General features: G+C 55.9%; 1 protein-coding gene across 1 annotated transcript in view; it reads right to left on the bottom strand.

Annotated features, from left to right (window-relative positions):
* Nucleotides 1–14,247, bottom strand: part of OTOG (otogelin) — a 95,007-nt gene that overhangs the window by 39,355 nt on the left and 41,405 nt on the right. The window contains exons 26-32 of the mRNA XM_003365430.4: nucleotides 13,890–14,036; nucleotides 13,464–13,583; nucleotides 11,463–11,579; nucleotides 10,609–10,765; nucleotides 7,910–7,936; nucleotides 5,195–5,362; nucleotides 756–1,034 (exon numbers count right to left, since the gene is read on the bottom strand). Coding sequence (XP_003365478.3) covers nucleotides 756–1,034; nucleotides 5,195–5,362; nucleotides 7,910–7,936; nucleotides 10,609–10,765; nucleotides 11,463–11,579; nucleotides 13,464–13,583; nucleotides 13,890–14,036 — 1,015 coding nt within the window. The remainder of the gene's footprint in view (nucleotides 1–755; nucleotides 1,035–5,194; nucleotides 5,363–7,909; nucleotides 7,937–10,608; nucleotides 10,766–11,462; nucleotides 11,580–13,463; nucleotides 13,584–13,889; nucleotides 14,037–14,247) is intronic.

The following is a 14,247-nucleotide window of genomic DNA, read 5'->3' as shown; positions in this document are numbered from 1 at the left end:
ATGTCTGTGTGTGTGTGCATGGGGAGCGAGGGGTGCAGGGGTGATAAATGAAAAGGCTGGCTGGAGATACATGTACACATGGGCATATGTAAACAGATCTACGCATACAGCATGAGGTGTCCTCACAGGCATGAACATACATGTGCACATGAAGGAGAGAGGCTGGCCTGGAGCGGTAAAGAAACTGTGATCACTTGCTCCAGAGTTTAGGCAGAGAACAAATACTTTTGGGACAGACCCACCTGGCAGGGGGCTGGCAAAGCCCTGGAACCCATTGGTCTCAGCTGGAGAGGGCACAGAGCTGCCCTATCACTGCCCAGGGCCCTGGGCCTCCCAGAGGGGACAGGGGAGGCTGCTGCCTCCTCAGCCTGGTGCCCCAGTGGGCGGTCTTTGAGCTCGCGGGGCAGGCAAATGTCCCCATCAGCAAGAAACCTGAGCCAGCGGGCTACACAAGCTGCAGCCACCATCACTTCTCGCCTTGCTTCCACAAGGGCCACCCTATTTTTAGACTGTGTAATTGGCCTGTGGGAGTAGGCAGGACCCAGGAAGCTGGCTGGGCCCCAAGCCACACTGCCCACGGCTCCCTAGGCCGCCAACATGGAGGCCCGGCCACCTCCCAGCTCAGGGGTAGCACCCATGTGTCCTCCCTGTGCCAGGAGAGTGAGGAGTTGGTTTCTTGGGGGCAGTTGGAAGGGTGAGGTGGGGAGAGGGCAGCTGTGCAAAGGGCCGAGGGTGATGGCAGGGTGGACACCTACCCAGAAGGCGGAAGAGGGTGCCCCGGCGGAATGCCTCTGTGTGCTCGTACACCCGCAGGACCAGCGTGGGGCCCGACACGTAGAGGAAGCACCCGGGCTCCGCCAGGGACTCCAGGGCCACCAGGCCTGCCCGCCACATTCCCCGGTGCAACGAGAAGGAGGCACGGTGGTGGAAGGCATCGCTGCCCTGCCACTTAGCCAGCTCCAGAGACCCATTGGCTGTGACGTGGAGGAAGAAGTTGGGTCTGTCCGCTGCCTCCAGAGATACCACATCCAGGTCTGCAGAGAGCCACGTGGGTAAGGTCAGTGCAAGAGGGGTGCAGATGGGGGGCAGATGCCCAGGCACGCGTCTGCACTTTCAGTGACTCGGGACAGCAACACACCCTGTGCATCAGCTGGGCCCTGCTCCTCCGTGCCTGCCTCACCTCCCCTCGGCCCACCTACAGCTGTCCGCTGGCTGCCCCTCTGGCACACCATCTCTTCCCGAGGGAGGTGGAAGGACAGAGAAGCTGCCCACTGCCACACCTCGGGGAGTGATGGACTATCTTCCCCTCTCCCTCTCCCCTTCTTTCCCCTCTCTCCTTTCTTCTTCCCGCCCTCCCTCCTTCCTTTTTTCCTCTCTCCCTCTTGCAGACATTTCTGATGACCCTCCGTGTACCAGGTGCTATTGTAGATGCTGGGCATACAGCAGGGAATGGGACAGACAGAAATGGCCAGGACAGACAGAAATGGCTGCCTGGTGGAGTTGCATTCTAATGGACACACTGGACAAGCTGGGGTTTGGTGACCTGCCAGGTTTCAGTCTTCTTGGTCCTGCTCCTCCCAGAATCCCAGAGGGTCAGAGCTGGTGGGCCTAGGGGACGTTGAGGCCAACCCACAGAGGGGAACACAGCATCCCAGAGAGGGGAAGGGGCTTGCCCAGAGGCCCAGAGCTGGTCTCCAATGTCCTCTCTCCTGTCTCCAGAAGGGCCCATTTCTGGAGTGGGGCTTGCTGCTGGGTGGCCCGTCCCCAAGCCCACAAGCAGGTGCACAGGATGGGCCTGAGTCTGGAGTCCCCACCTACCACGCTGGCTGTGTGGTGGGCAAGTGAGTCCCTGCCTCTGGGCCTTGAGGGCTAAACTGTGTGACAGGCCTAGCCTGGGGCCCGGCCCGTGTTCCCTCCCTTTTATGTGCCCCTGTGTTCCCGGGAGGGACTGTGGAGAGTCCCTGCTGCACCCCAGGCGGTTGTGAGGGACCATGAGGCAGCTGAAGGGAGAGCTCATTAGTAACGTCAGTAACGACAAATGCTCTTCATGAGTGACTCGCCACGTGCCAGGCACGTGGCCCAGCAGGCCCCCACCTGCAGGTTTTATTAAATTCCGGGAGAGCCCTGGGAGGCAGCGAATTCACTCATTCTGCAGCTCACGCTGACTGAAGGCCCACCGTGTGCCAGGCACTGTTCTAGGCAGTGGGGATGTGACAGGGACAAAACAACAGAAATCCCTGCCCTCATGGAGCTTACATGCAAGTGGCGGGAGAATAAACATAATGAACAAGTCACTTCTATAACTTGAGAAGATGATGCTGCGTTATCCCATTTTACAGATGAGGGAACTGAGGCCTAGAGTCACCCTGATGGTGGAGGCAGGATTGGAACCCAGGACCTTAATCACTGAAGCCAGCCCCAAGGATGGGTTCCAGGAGCAGGCAGGACAGAGGGTAGAGCACCAAGTCCCAGTCCCAGCTCTGCTCACATTCACTATGTAGCCTCAGGCAAGTCACCTCCCATCTCTGGGCCTCGGCTTCCTTCTCTGTGAAGACTGGGGTTGGCCTAGATCAAGGGTCTCAAGTGTTTGCCCTGAAGTCCTCCTAATGGGAGAGAGGCTGAGACCCAGGCCTTGAGGGACAAAATATAGGGTTTTACCTTAAACATTCAAGTGACTTTTGCCATCCATTCTCTAAATTTCATTTTTTAAAAAATCTGTTTGGGAGGCAATATGGCATAGCATTCAAAGAGAGGACTGGAGCCAAAGGCTGGCTGCTGTCCCTAACAAGCGATGCGCCCTTGGGTGAATTACCCAGCCTCTCTGGGCCTCAGTCCTTGCATCTGTAAACTGGGAAAGTAACGGCACCTGCCTCCTAAGACCGCTGCGAGGATTAACCAAGTTATTCCACATGAAGCACTTAGCGCCTGGCACAGGCTAAGTGCTACAGAAGATGAGCTGTTATTATTAATAAATAACCTCCCCCCAAATCGTCAAGTAAAATTGAGTTTCCAGGGAGATGTGCCAGGCTGGGGCCGGCATCCCTTCAGCACACTCTAGAGGACATTAAGGCCCCGAGAGTGAGAGGCTCAGGCTAAGTGACTACTGAATCCTCCTCTCTGTGAGATTCTTTTCTCCATTTCTTCCCATCACCACCTTTCCCATCCCTCAAGGCCCAATGCAAGGGACACCTTCTCCATACAGACACCCCAGATCTCACCTGGAAGGCACTTTCTCTTCTGCTGTCAGTACCCTGGGCATGGTACAAGGGAAAGAGCACAGGATAGGGTAGGCTGGGAGCCTGATTCCTCACTGGGCCCTGCCCCCAGCTGCCATGAGACCCAGGCCTGCCTGAGATGGAGGATGGACTTCACAGCCTCGGGGGATGCTGTCTATAGTGATGCTCTCCAAGGCCAGGCTACTCAGGGGTCCTGCTTAACATGCCCATAAAACTTCTGGAAAATCAACAGCCCCTCTGGACTAGACCTTGTCTACGGGACTAAAACATTGAATGGAGAAAAGAAAATCCCCAGTAGGGAGACGGCCTACTGCACCTGGAAGGTTGTAAGACACCTTCCTTCACACAGGACCACACAGATCTGGGGATCAGCAATGTCGAGGGAGGGAGCATTCTGTTTTGGGGTACTGGGGCGCTTCTGGCCCCTCTGTGGCCCAGGCCCTGGCTCCTTACTCCCGGGTTTTCTTGTTCAGTGGTGTGATTCCTCCTGGCACCTCCTACTGTACCTCCGGCTCACAGCACCATGAACATCACCGACAGCTGGGGACACTGGCTGTGCCCAGGGCTGGGCAGGAGCTAGGGTCCCTCCCTTCTTTAAAGCCCTTCCATGGCTCCCCACTGCCCTTGGGATAAAGACCTAACTCCTGAGCTTGGCTTACAGTCTCTTCCTGGCTCCTTCCCACCCCTTGAGGGAACAGCACTTATTCTAAGAAGCCTCTCCTGACTCCCCAAGACTGAGTTAGGGGCTCCTCCCAAGTGTTCCCAGAGGACTTGCAACTGCCTTTGACCATGTCTGTCTCCTGGACGGGCCTGTGGACTTCTTGGGGACAGGGATGCTGTCCCTTACATCACTAATTCCCCACTGTCCAGCTCTGTGCCTGGCATGAGAATGGGGCTCAATGAAAGGGAGGGAGGCAAGGAGAGAGGAAGAGGGTGAGAGGGAGGGGAGGAGGACGGTAATGCGGGGGGGGGGGAAGAGAGAGAGACCCTCATAACTAGATAAACTGCAGACCCTGAGCAACTGAGAAAGGAAATTCTTAGATTGGGATAAACTCTCTGATAAGTGTCTTGGTTCAACATTCGAGTGGATGCTGGGATTGGCTACATGGACCATCCCTGTGATTAGGCAGATACTGACTAGACGAGGCCAGCAGGATATGGGGAAGAAACCCTGATCACAGAGATGACACACACTAGGATACACACAATGGCCACAGAAGAGAAGGCTTCCTAGCACTGGTGGACTGAGGCTTTGGCTGGCCCAGGGCCCAGCACAGATACCACCCAGGGGTCACTCCCCAGCAGGCAAGGTTCTGCCACCCCTCAAGCACTACTGGACTCTGAAGAGAGGACAGTGCCCGCTAAAAGCCAAGTCCTTCAGGTCTACTGGCGGTCTGAGACCCAGGAGGCTGGGGCTGGTTCCAGGAGTGCTCCAGTCTGTGTGACCCACAGCCAAGAATTCAGGATCATACCCTGAGCAAATCAAGAGCCTGCTCCTCTATTCAGAGGAGAAGGCCCCGCCTGAGTCAATACATCAGCATGCTCCCCTCTGGCATGGAAAGTCTATCCAGTCTTAAAAATAAAGGGGGGAGGAGGAGGAGAAGGAGAAGGAGGAGGAGGAGGAGGAGGAGGAGGAGGAGGAGGAGGAGAGAGAGACAGGGAGAGGAAGTAGTCGTCGTTCCCACCCGGCTTTTCTGGAACATAGCCTTTGTGTCAAGCAAGGTACGAAGGTACATCTGGACCTTGGCCTCCCTGGTTTCTTCGGGAAGAAGACGGAAGGTGTTTCTTTGAAGAGGCTCAGAGGCTGACCCGGAACCCTGTCTCACCTGGGAAAGGGGCACCGTGGGAGCCCCACATTTCTCCGGCCACCTGGATGGCTTAGAGCCCAGCATCCTCCCCTTCCCTGGCAGCTGCCTCCCTCCACCACGGGCTGCAGTGGGGCCGGAGGTGGGCCTTACCGTGGGCCTTGGCCTTGTAAAGCGCAGCCGTCAGCAGGAAGTTCACGATGTCCCTGGGTACCACATCCTTTGCACTCACTAGGACTACAGCACCGCCCGCCACCTTCACAGCCACCAGGGCACCACCGGCCGCCAAGCTGGCCAGCTGGTAAGGGCCCTTCCCTAGTGCTGGAGAGAAGGGGCCCAGTCACCAGCACTGCCTCCCTGGCCCTTGCCTACCTCTCATCCCTACCTGCCCACCCCCACCAGAGGTGGGGAAAAGAGAGGGTGCCGAGGAGGGGCTCTGGGTCACTTCCCTCACCCCAGTCCCCAGGGACCTTGATTTGCATGAGAAGGAGGGGACAGGGACCCCAGGCTGTTAGACCCTGATGGGAACTGACCCTCTACACAGCACCTGAATCGTTTCACAGGGAGCCTGGGAAGAGGCCACCCATGGGGAGCATCTCAGCCCCCAAAGTCTCTCTGTTGGCCTGTCCCACTGCCTGAGACTCTGCCACTCCAGGCACTGCTCTATCAGGGGCGCCGCTGAGAGAAGTCAGCAGACCTAGTCCCTGCCCACCCCAGGGATGAGGCTGGGAAGGCCTGGGCTCCACGTCAGGGTTTCCTTATTGCACACGTGTGTCAGTCTGGTGTCTCCTGGGTTCCTGCAGCTGCTGGTATAGGCTGGCGCAGGGCATGGATTTCCTGGACAACTGCAGCAGCCTTGTAACCCACCTCCCTCCCTCTGGGGTGCCCCATGCTCCAGTGCCTCCTCCTCACAATGCCTGAGTCACCTTCCCAGCCACACTCCCTGCTGGGACAGGGCTCCTGTCCTGTTGATGGCTCCCCATTAGCCTCAGGATAGACTCCAAGAGCCCAGCTTGAATTCAGGGGGCCTTCACGCCCCAACCCCTGCCTACCTCCCACCTCCCCACACCCTGCCCCTGCCTCCCTGAACTTCTCCAGCTCTTCCTTGAAAGAGCCCTGCTGTGTCCCGCCTCATGTCTCCACTCGTGCTGTCCCACCCACTCAGTGTAGTCCTCCCCGTTTTGTGCCTGGCAAATGCCTACTCAGTCTCGGGCCCAGCTCAAATGTCACCTCCTTGGTGAAGCTGTCTCTGCACCCCCTCCCACCACATACGAATGTCATCTGTCCTCCTCTGCACCCCGCCAGCCCCTAGAGCACAGCGCACACTGAGCCCAGCTCTCATGACAAGGGTCTTGATCGGGGCTCCACGTGTGTTTCCCCTACTAGACAGGAGGCAGGCGGTGCAACGCTGGTAAGTGGTTAGCAACCAGCTCTCAAAAAACAAACAAACAAAACCCCAATTTGTAGTGTTTGCTGATTTTCATGGTGTAAATACTCCCACCGGTGGCCAGTTTCAAACCACCAACCGAATGTGGAGTCGGACACACAGTTGGTTCTAGGGGGCCGGTGCGGGCTGGCTCCAGCGCACCCCTGCTGCATCTCATTGACCACTGCTTCCCCGCACCTGGCAGGGGCCTGGACCAGAGAAAACGTTGGCAGAAGAACAGAGCAAGGAATGGATGGGTGGGTGGTGGGCGGGTGGAGGATGCTGGAAACAGCCTGTCCTTTCCCAGTTACTGCCACCTAAAATGCCACAGAAGGGAGAAAACTCTGCTCCGAGCTGTTTTGCTGAAATGTCTTGCCTGATGTCAGACAGACCTTGCCTGTCCCAGGGATGCAAGTCTCCCAGTACAGACTCATTCCTTTAGGGCTGAAAGGTTTCGGCAGTCAGGAGCTCCTAGGCACTGTGGTCACCGTGAATCACCATGCTACTCCCTGGCCCAGCCCTCATCACGCAGACCCGCTAACTGGTATCCTTGTCTCTAATGTGCCCCCTCCATTTCACCTGCTATACTCTGCCAGGGGGATGTTTCTCAAGCCATAATCTGATAATGCAGGTAGCTGAGGACAAAGCCTCGGGCCTCTCTGCTCACATAGGCCTGCTTCTGGCAGGATGATGCCTGGAAGGAGGGGTGGGGACTCGAAGTCCAAGGGGACTGGTACCAGGGCCTGATGAGCATCTACCTCCGCCAAGGTCTGACCTCAGCCCAACTGGACAAAGATCAGTGCTGAAAACTACTCCCAGGCAGCCTCCCCCACTGTCCACGACCCCAGGGATTAAACTGACTAATTGGCTCTAACACTGGACATTAACCTTCCTGGGGTCCTTAGTCATGGCCAGTGTTTTCACCCTCATGAATACAGGGGTGGGCGCACATCCTGGTGCCCTGCGAGCTTGACGACACTTGAAGATGACCTGACAGGCTGAGCTGAGCCATAAGCTTTGCCCAGCCATCCTCAGGAAGGGCAGTTTGTATTTGCCTGGTTTGCCAACTTAGACCTTCAGGAAACCCAAGACGATGTTCCGCGGGCCTGATGAGCTAGACTGTGAAGGCCAGAGGGCAGCACACTGGTGCAAATTGGGTCTTTACTTCCTGTGAAGCTGCCCTGGCTGAGCACAACCCCTGGGAAGCTGGCCTGGCCTGGGCTCCTGACAGAGGCTGCAGGGGCTGCTGGGGACAGAGCTCTGGGGCATCCCTGGCCCCTGCACTGTCAAAGCTCTCTCTGAATGATGCAGTCCCTCCCTGCCCCGTGTCAAGGCTCTTCCAGGGCCAGCGGGGCCTCAGGATGGCTGATGCTGCTGTGGCACCAGGGCAGAACTGGCAGTACCCCAGCCCCCGAGGCTCCACTTGGGTAGGTCGGGCTTACCTTTGTTAAAGAAGTCACAGTCATACGCTGAAAGAGAGGAAACAGAGACTCCTTGAGAATCCTAGGATGGATGGACAGAACCAAGTCCCCCAGCATCCCAGCTCTCCCTCCTTCCCCAAGGGCGGGACCTGGCCTGCCCCCCAAACTCCAAGATTCAGGCACGGTCATTGGATTCAGATGTCTTAAGGTGTAGGAAATACAAGGGCTCCTCTCTGCGCCCCCAGCACAAAGCTCAAAGCCTTGCCCAGAGGAGGCACTCAGCATGTATCAAAAGAATGAATGAATAAATGCTGGACGGGAGGGTGTGCTTTGTGTGGCACCAAAGGGCAAGATTAGAATCAAGGAGTGGAAGCTCAGTCAGAAATGTTGTGGAGGTCCTGGAGGAATGCAAGCACAAGATGTAAGTCGGTCTTTCAGGAGCCCCAGGAGAGAAGGGACCAGGGGCCTCCAGGATCCAAGACTTTTTCAGGCCCCTGCGTGCAGTCTCCATCAGGCTCGGACAAGCTCCTCAAGCGTGTGCTCAGCTTGCCCTCTAGTGGCCCAGCCCAGCACCACAGCCTGTCCCTATGGCACCTCGGCCATGGATTCCGCAGTCCACTGGGGAAAGCTGGGGTCCTTGCAGGGGGCACCTAAAGCCAGGAGCAAGGCCATGAGGAGCCAGTTGGGTAGACTTGGGACAAAGGCTGAGGAGGGGCCTCCCTCACTGATAGGCGTGGTCTGAAAAGAGACACTAGCTCCGCCCCATACCCCAAACCCCGTGATCAACACTATTCCTTTGCATCTGGCATCGCGCTCTGGAAGGAGCTCTAGGAGGCAGGAGATTGACCCACCATGTGGCTATGGCCAAGCCCTGCTTCTCCTCACTTGCGGACTCAGAAGACTGAACATCTCTGAGGCTCTGGTTTCAAGTATGCAGCAGGTCAACAGGAGGTAGCCCAGAAAAGTCACCAAGAGCCAGCTCTCTAGAGTCACACCTGGGTTCAAATCCCATCTCTCTCACTCATCAGCTGTGCATGCTGGGACAAGTTACTCAACCTCTCTGAAATTTAGTGCCCTCCTCCTTGAGATAGGCCCACCACTAGTATCTGCCCCATAGACCTGCGAGGCCTGGACCAGGGCAAGGGAAGTTCTCACCTCAGGTGCAAAATTTAAGAGGGTGCCAAAAACCTCAGTAATCAAGATATATAATATTTTAATACAATATTCTTAAAATTTAAAAATTAATGCAAAATATCTATGATGAAGAAAATGTCCAGGTTTTAAAATAGACTGGATCGGTGACAGTGTCTTGCCAAGCCATAACTGGAGCCTGAGGCAAAAGGAAATGTCAATAATATTGATCCTGTCATTACTTGCAACTTTGATATCCTGTTCATCAAAGATACTTTTCCATTAGTTTTGATTTTTAAGAAATATTGTCTTCAAATATGATTTCTCATGAATACTGAGTTTTTTGGTGCCCCCGTAAATCTTGTGCCCCAGGGAGCACCTCGCTCGCCCGACCATAGTCCCTGGATATTAAGTGAGTTGCTGCACAGTGGATCCTCAGTGAACGTGTGCTTCCTCCCTCTGAGGGATTTATACGGGAGAAGCAGAGGGAGAAGCAGGCTGACAAGGCCGCAGGGCATCTGCGGAGGGAGGGGCTCAGGCAGAGAAAGGAGCCGAAGGCAGGTTCCGCTCCATCTGCTTCCTGAGGTCGTCCTGCTTGAAGCCCCGGGCTCAGGACACCCCAGCACCCACGTCCCCACGAAAAACGACAGCAACCTCAGCAGCAGCCAGAGCACCGGGCCAAGAGCTTTCCCTGCACAATCTCACTTAATCCTGCCTCACCTGCCAGGCAGGGACAGTCTTCGACTGTGACCCAGGGTGTGAGGGACGTGCCCCAGGTCACCCAGCCTGGTCACCAGATGGTCTGGCCCCAGAGCCTAACAACCACAGCACCGCAGAAGGAGGTGTGCTCGCACCAGGAGACCCACTGGGGTGCAGGAACAAACAACGTCCCATGTATTTTATTTCATCTTTCAAATATTTACTTTCGTATCTGTTTTGTGATACACATTTACACTACCAATACTATACATATGTATGTGTATTTATATATGTATATATATGTGTGTTCAAAATATTTTTACCTCGTAGGAGTATGCAACCAAAAGCATCTGCAGACCACTGCTGCTCTAAATAAACTGATATCTTGTGCTGCCTCTGAGGGAGCCTGCGTGTCTCAGCTGACAAAGGGCTTATACATTCACTGTCGCATTTGATCCTCACAAGAAACCTGGTTGGGCAGGACTATTCCTATTTTTCAGATGAGAAAACTGAGCTCAGAGAGGTTGGGCGACTTGTTTGAGGTCACACAGCTTATAAAAGGTAGCTCTAGGTCTGGAACCCAGGGCTCCTGACTCTCTAGTAAAGTGGTTAGGAGCACAGGCTTGCAGCCAGATACTGGAGATGAGGCCTGACTCCACCACTAACCTGTGTGACCTTGAGCATGTTACTTAATCACTCTCTCACCTGTTTCTCCAATTGTGAAACAGGAACAGGGTAGTTGTAAGAATTCAATGAATGATACACACAAAGCGGTTGGTGTCTGGTACACACTAAGGACGCAGTAAGTGCTAGCCAGAGGGATGGTACCCACAGGCCTGCCCACAGAGGGGTTCCACCCTCCCCCTCAGATGATCAGTCTGGACACTCACGGCAGAGGCGCGGGGTCCGCCAGTCAATGGCCACCCCGTGCTGGCAGCACTGGTGGGCATAGGCAGACACACTGGCACAGAAGCACTCACAGTCACCGCCCCGGCTGCACCCACACGTGTCCGTCAGGCAGTTTGAGTAAAACCAAGTGACGTCAACCTGGAGGAGGTCAGAAGTCAGAGGTCAGAGGACAGATCCTGGATGTTAGCCCTGCAGCTTCTCGGCTGATGCCAGTCAGCCTCAGGGGGCAGCATAAACATGAAGGGACCACAGGATGGAGTGAGCTACCGTGTGGGGTGACAGAAGGGCGGTGAGTTCGGAGGAAAGCAATAATTCCATGGCCCAGGCAGACCCCACCTGGAGAACTAAGCTCTCTGCTTCCTTGGGCCTGGGCTATTGGATCTGGTGGCCGAGGAACAGACACGGGGTAAGAATCGCTGGCCAGGCCAACAACAGCCCAGGACAGTCTGACAACAGCCTTTGAGGCCCTGGAGCGTGCCAGGCAGAGCCAGCGCCGGCTCTCCCGTCTCCACTGAGGGCAGAGCAGGCAGGGCCGAGGGCACAGCAGGAGGGGTTCGGGTTTACTGCTCAGAAGAACTTCCCAATCGGGAGGGAGGGTGGGAGTGAGACAGGCTTGCAAAGGGCACAGAAGCTCTGTTTGTCTGGCCAGCTGTCCCTGGTTGTCTGGGACAGGACAGACTCAGCCGAGTAGGCTGGAGGCAGGGGAACAGCAGAGGTGGGTCTTCCCTCTAGACCTGAGGGGGTCTCTCCTGAGGTGTCGGGGGGGTGGTCTGAGAGCGGCAAGGGTCCCGGGGAGCAGAAGGGGCTCAGGAGCACGGGGGCTGAGTCCACTCACCACAGGGTGGCAGGTCTCGAACACCTCACTGAGCAGGACGTTGCACTCCTTTTTGGCAAATGGTTCTCGGAGAGGATTCAGGACACATGTGTCCCGGGGGTCGAGGGTGTCTGGACACTGAGGGTCAAAGGCAGGGCTGTTGCCCTCCCTACCCTCCAGATGCCCGTGGCCTCATGTGGCGAACAGATGCCTAGAGTGGCCCCGTTGATCTCCACCCCCTGGGGTTCAGATCCTTGTACAATCCCTTCCCGAGGGACCTATGACTTGCTTCACACCAACAGAAGACAGCCGAGGTGACGGGACAGATGTGGTCAGGTGCGTGTTATTACATGCTTATGGTACACGAGACGGTAGAGCCCATCTTGCCGGAGTCTCCCCCTTGCTGGCTGTGAGGAAGCAGGCAGCCATGCTGGGGAACCTCATGTGGTGGGAATGGGGGTGGTCTGTATCAGCTGAGGGTGGTCTCTAGCCAACAGCTAGCAAAAAGAATTGAAGCTCTCAGCTCTGCGGTTGCAAGTAACTGAATGCTGCCAAGAACCACGTGAGCAGGAAGCAGATCCTTCCCCAGCTGACCCTGCAGATGAGAGCCTGGCCCTGGCTAACAGCTTGACTGCAGCTTGTGATGCCCTAAACAGAGAACCATGCCACGCCGTGCCCTGACTCCTGACCTGCAGACACTGAGAAAATACGTGTGTGTGCAGTTGCATGCTGCTAAGTCTGTAGTAATACTGTTACACAGCTATCGATAACTAATACAGATTTCCTCAATGTCCACCAACCTCTGCCTGCAGGCCTATTTTCACTGGAGCCCCCAGGGTATGCCAAAGGTGATTCTCAAGAGAGAAACAGCAGTGGTGGGTGAGAGGAGGGGAGCAATAAAGGTCAGCCACCTACTCAGCTTCTCTAAAATGGGGACGGGTTAGAGCACACCTTTCTGAGGCTGTGAGAACGGCCTTGTCCCATCCATCTCAGGATTATACTGAGCTGCAGGCCATGACTAACTGCTCCCCCAACCCAAGTCTACACAGGTTCACCTCCGTCTGCTCCCCAACGGAGGATTAGGGACCTAAAACCACTCAATCCAGGAAAGGCAAATATGTAACACTCATATCGCCACTCTCCACAGCTGCACTCACGGCAGACAGAAATAATCAATCACAGTTCTCCTTCCAGCTGAGCCTGACACAAGTCTTAGGTATTTCTCAACAAAGCTTCCCAGGCAGCCTCTTCTGACTGATCAGAGCTGTCACACGAGGTCAAATCTATTCATCATCCTTCTCCTGGCATAGCCCCTTCACTTCACAGAGGACGACAGAGAAGATGGGACTTACTCAGGGTCACCCAGCAAGTCACTGGATGATCCGAGACAAGAACCCAGGCCTCCTGCTCTCAGTTCAGTGCTGTTTCCCCCACAGCTCACAGCTTGGCAGCCTCAGTCAGACATCTCCCAAACTTCAAGGACACCCCCCTCATTGCTGCCTCTGCTAATGTCGTCCTCCCTCTCAGAGGCCTTCTCTCTGTTACAGTCATCCTTCCAAATGTGGCCTATCCTTTAAGTACAACCTAGTCCCACCCGCTTCAGGAAGCCTTCTCTGATCGGCTCAACCCACACTGGTCTCTCTTGGTTTCTCCTCGTCACTAGACTTAGTGCCAGGCACCGAGGGCTCAGAGATGGGTAAGACAGTCATGCCCCACAAGGCTCCCCTTCCTTTCTAGTGCTCTTCTATCCGAGGACAGAGACTTTGTCTCCTTCTATTTCCCACCCTTCCACTAGGGCTTGGTCCAGGGCAGATGTGCAGCCCAATTTGTGAGATGGGACTGTGCGTGTCCTCAGGCCACAGGACAGAGTCTAGGGCTGTGGGTGCCGGGTCAGAGGCGGGAGAGCAGCTGCAGGGGCAGCCTCCCACCAATGGCCCTCTTCCCTGACCTGGGGCCAGTTCTCTCAGCCCTGCCCAGGGCCCAGCTGGGTGACAGGAGTGAGCCCAGTTGGGGAAGCTTTACCTCGACTGCAGCCCAACTGCTACCAAACTCCTGGGGGTTAGTTAACTCGAGGTTCTCTGGGGTCCTCATCTCATTGATGGTTTTTAAGTCAAAGTTCCCACAGAGTCCCGCCAGCTGGCCCTGAAAGAAGAGAGGACACCAGGGTCAGTTACAGGCACACGAGGGGTGAACCATGGGCAGAGGGGTCACCACGAGTCCAGGAGTCTGTCACAGACCCAGTCATGACTCCTGGGGTCATAGTGTGAAGAGGGACAGGACAAAGGTCAGAGGAGAAGGGGCACAGAGCAGTGTGGGGAGGACAGGACAGAAAGCATGACGCTCCTGTCTCCTCAGTGAGGGTACAGTTCACCCAAGGACACTCAGTGGCTTGGCTCATCCCCAGGCAGGAGCAGGGGGCCCCTTAAGAGTTATTTGTCATGCAACTACCTGCCACTGTGGCCCAGCCTGGATGTGCACCGTGGTCCTCTGGTCCCATAAGAGGGTGATGTGCTCCCGTGGGAAATGCACCAGTGTGAAAAACCCTGCTTGCCATGTGTGGACCTCCTGGTCCTCGTCCAGGAAGCTCTCAGGACTCTAGGGGGACAGAGATGGTCATTCCTGAGGCCTGAGTATCCCCCAAAACCTGGCTCAGCTGGGCCTGGCTACCAATCACTGCCCCCGCACCCCCACCAGGACCTCACCAACTCCTCTGCCGCCCTCACGCCCTGACATTGACCTCTGTGTTCCTGACCCTGGCCAAGGAATTCAGTCTGGCCTGCTGACGCAATGGTGCTTCAAGAGAAAG

The sequence above is a fragment of the Equus caballus genome, chromosome 7, assembly GCF_041296265.1.
Source record: "Equus caballus isolate H_3958 breed thoroughbred chromosome 7, TB-T2T, whole genome shotgun sequence".
Classification (NCBI taxonomy): Eukaryota; Metazoa; Chordata; class Mammalia; order Perissodactyla; family Equidae; genus Equus; species Equus caballus.
This window is presented reverse-complemented; position numbering and strand designations above follow the sequence as displayed.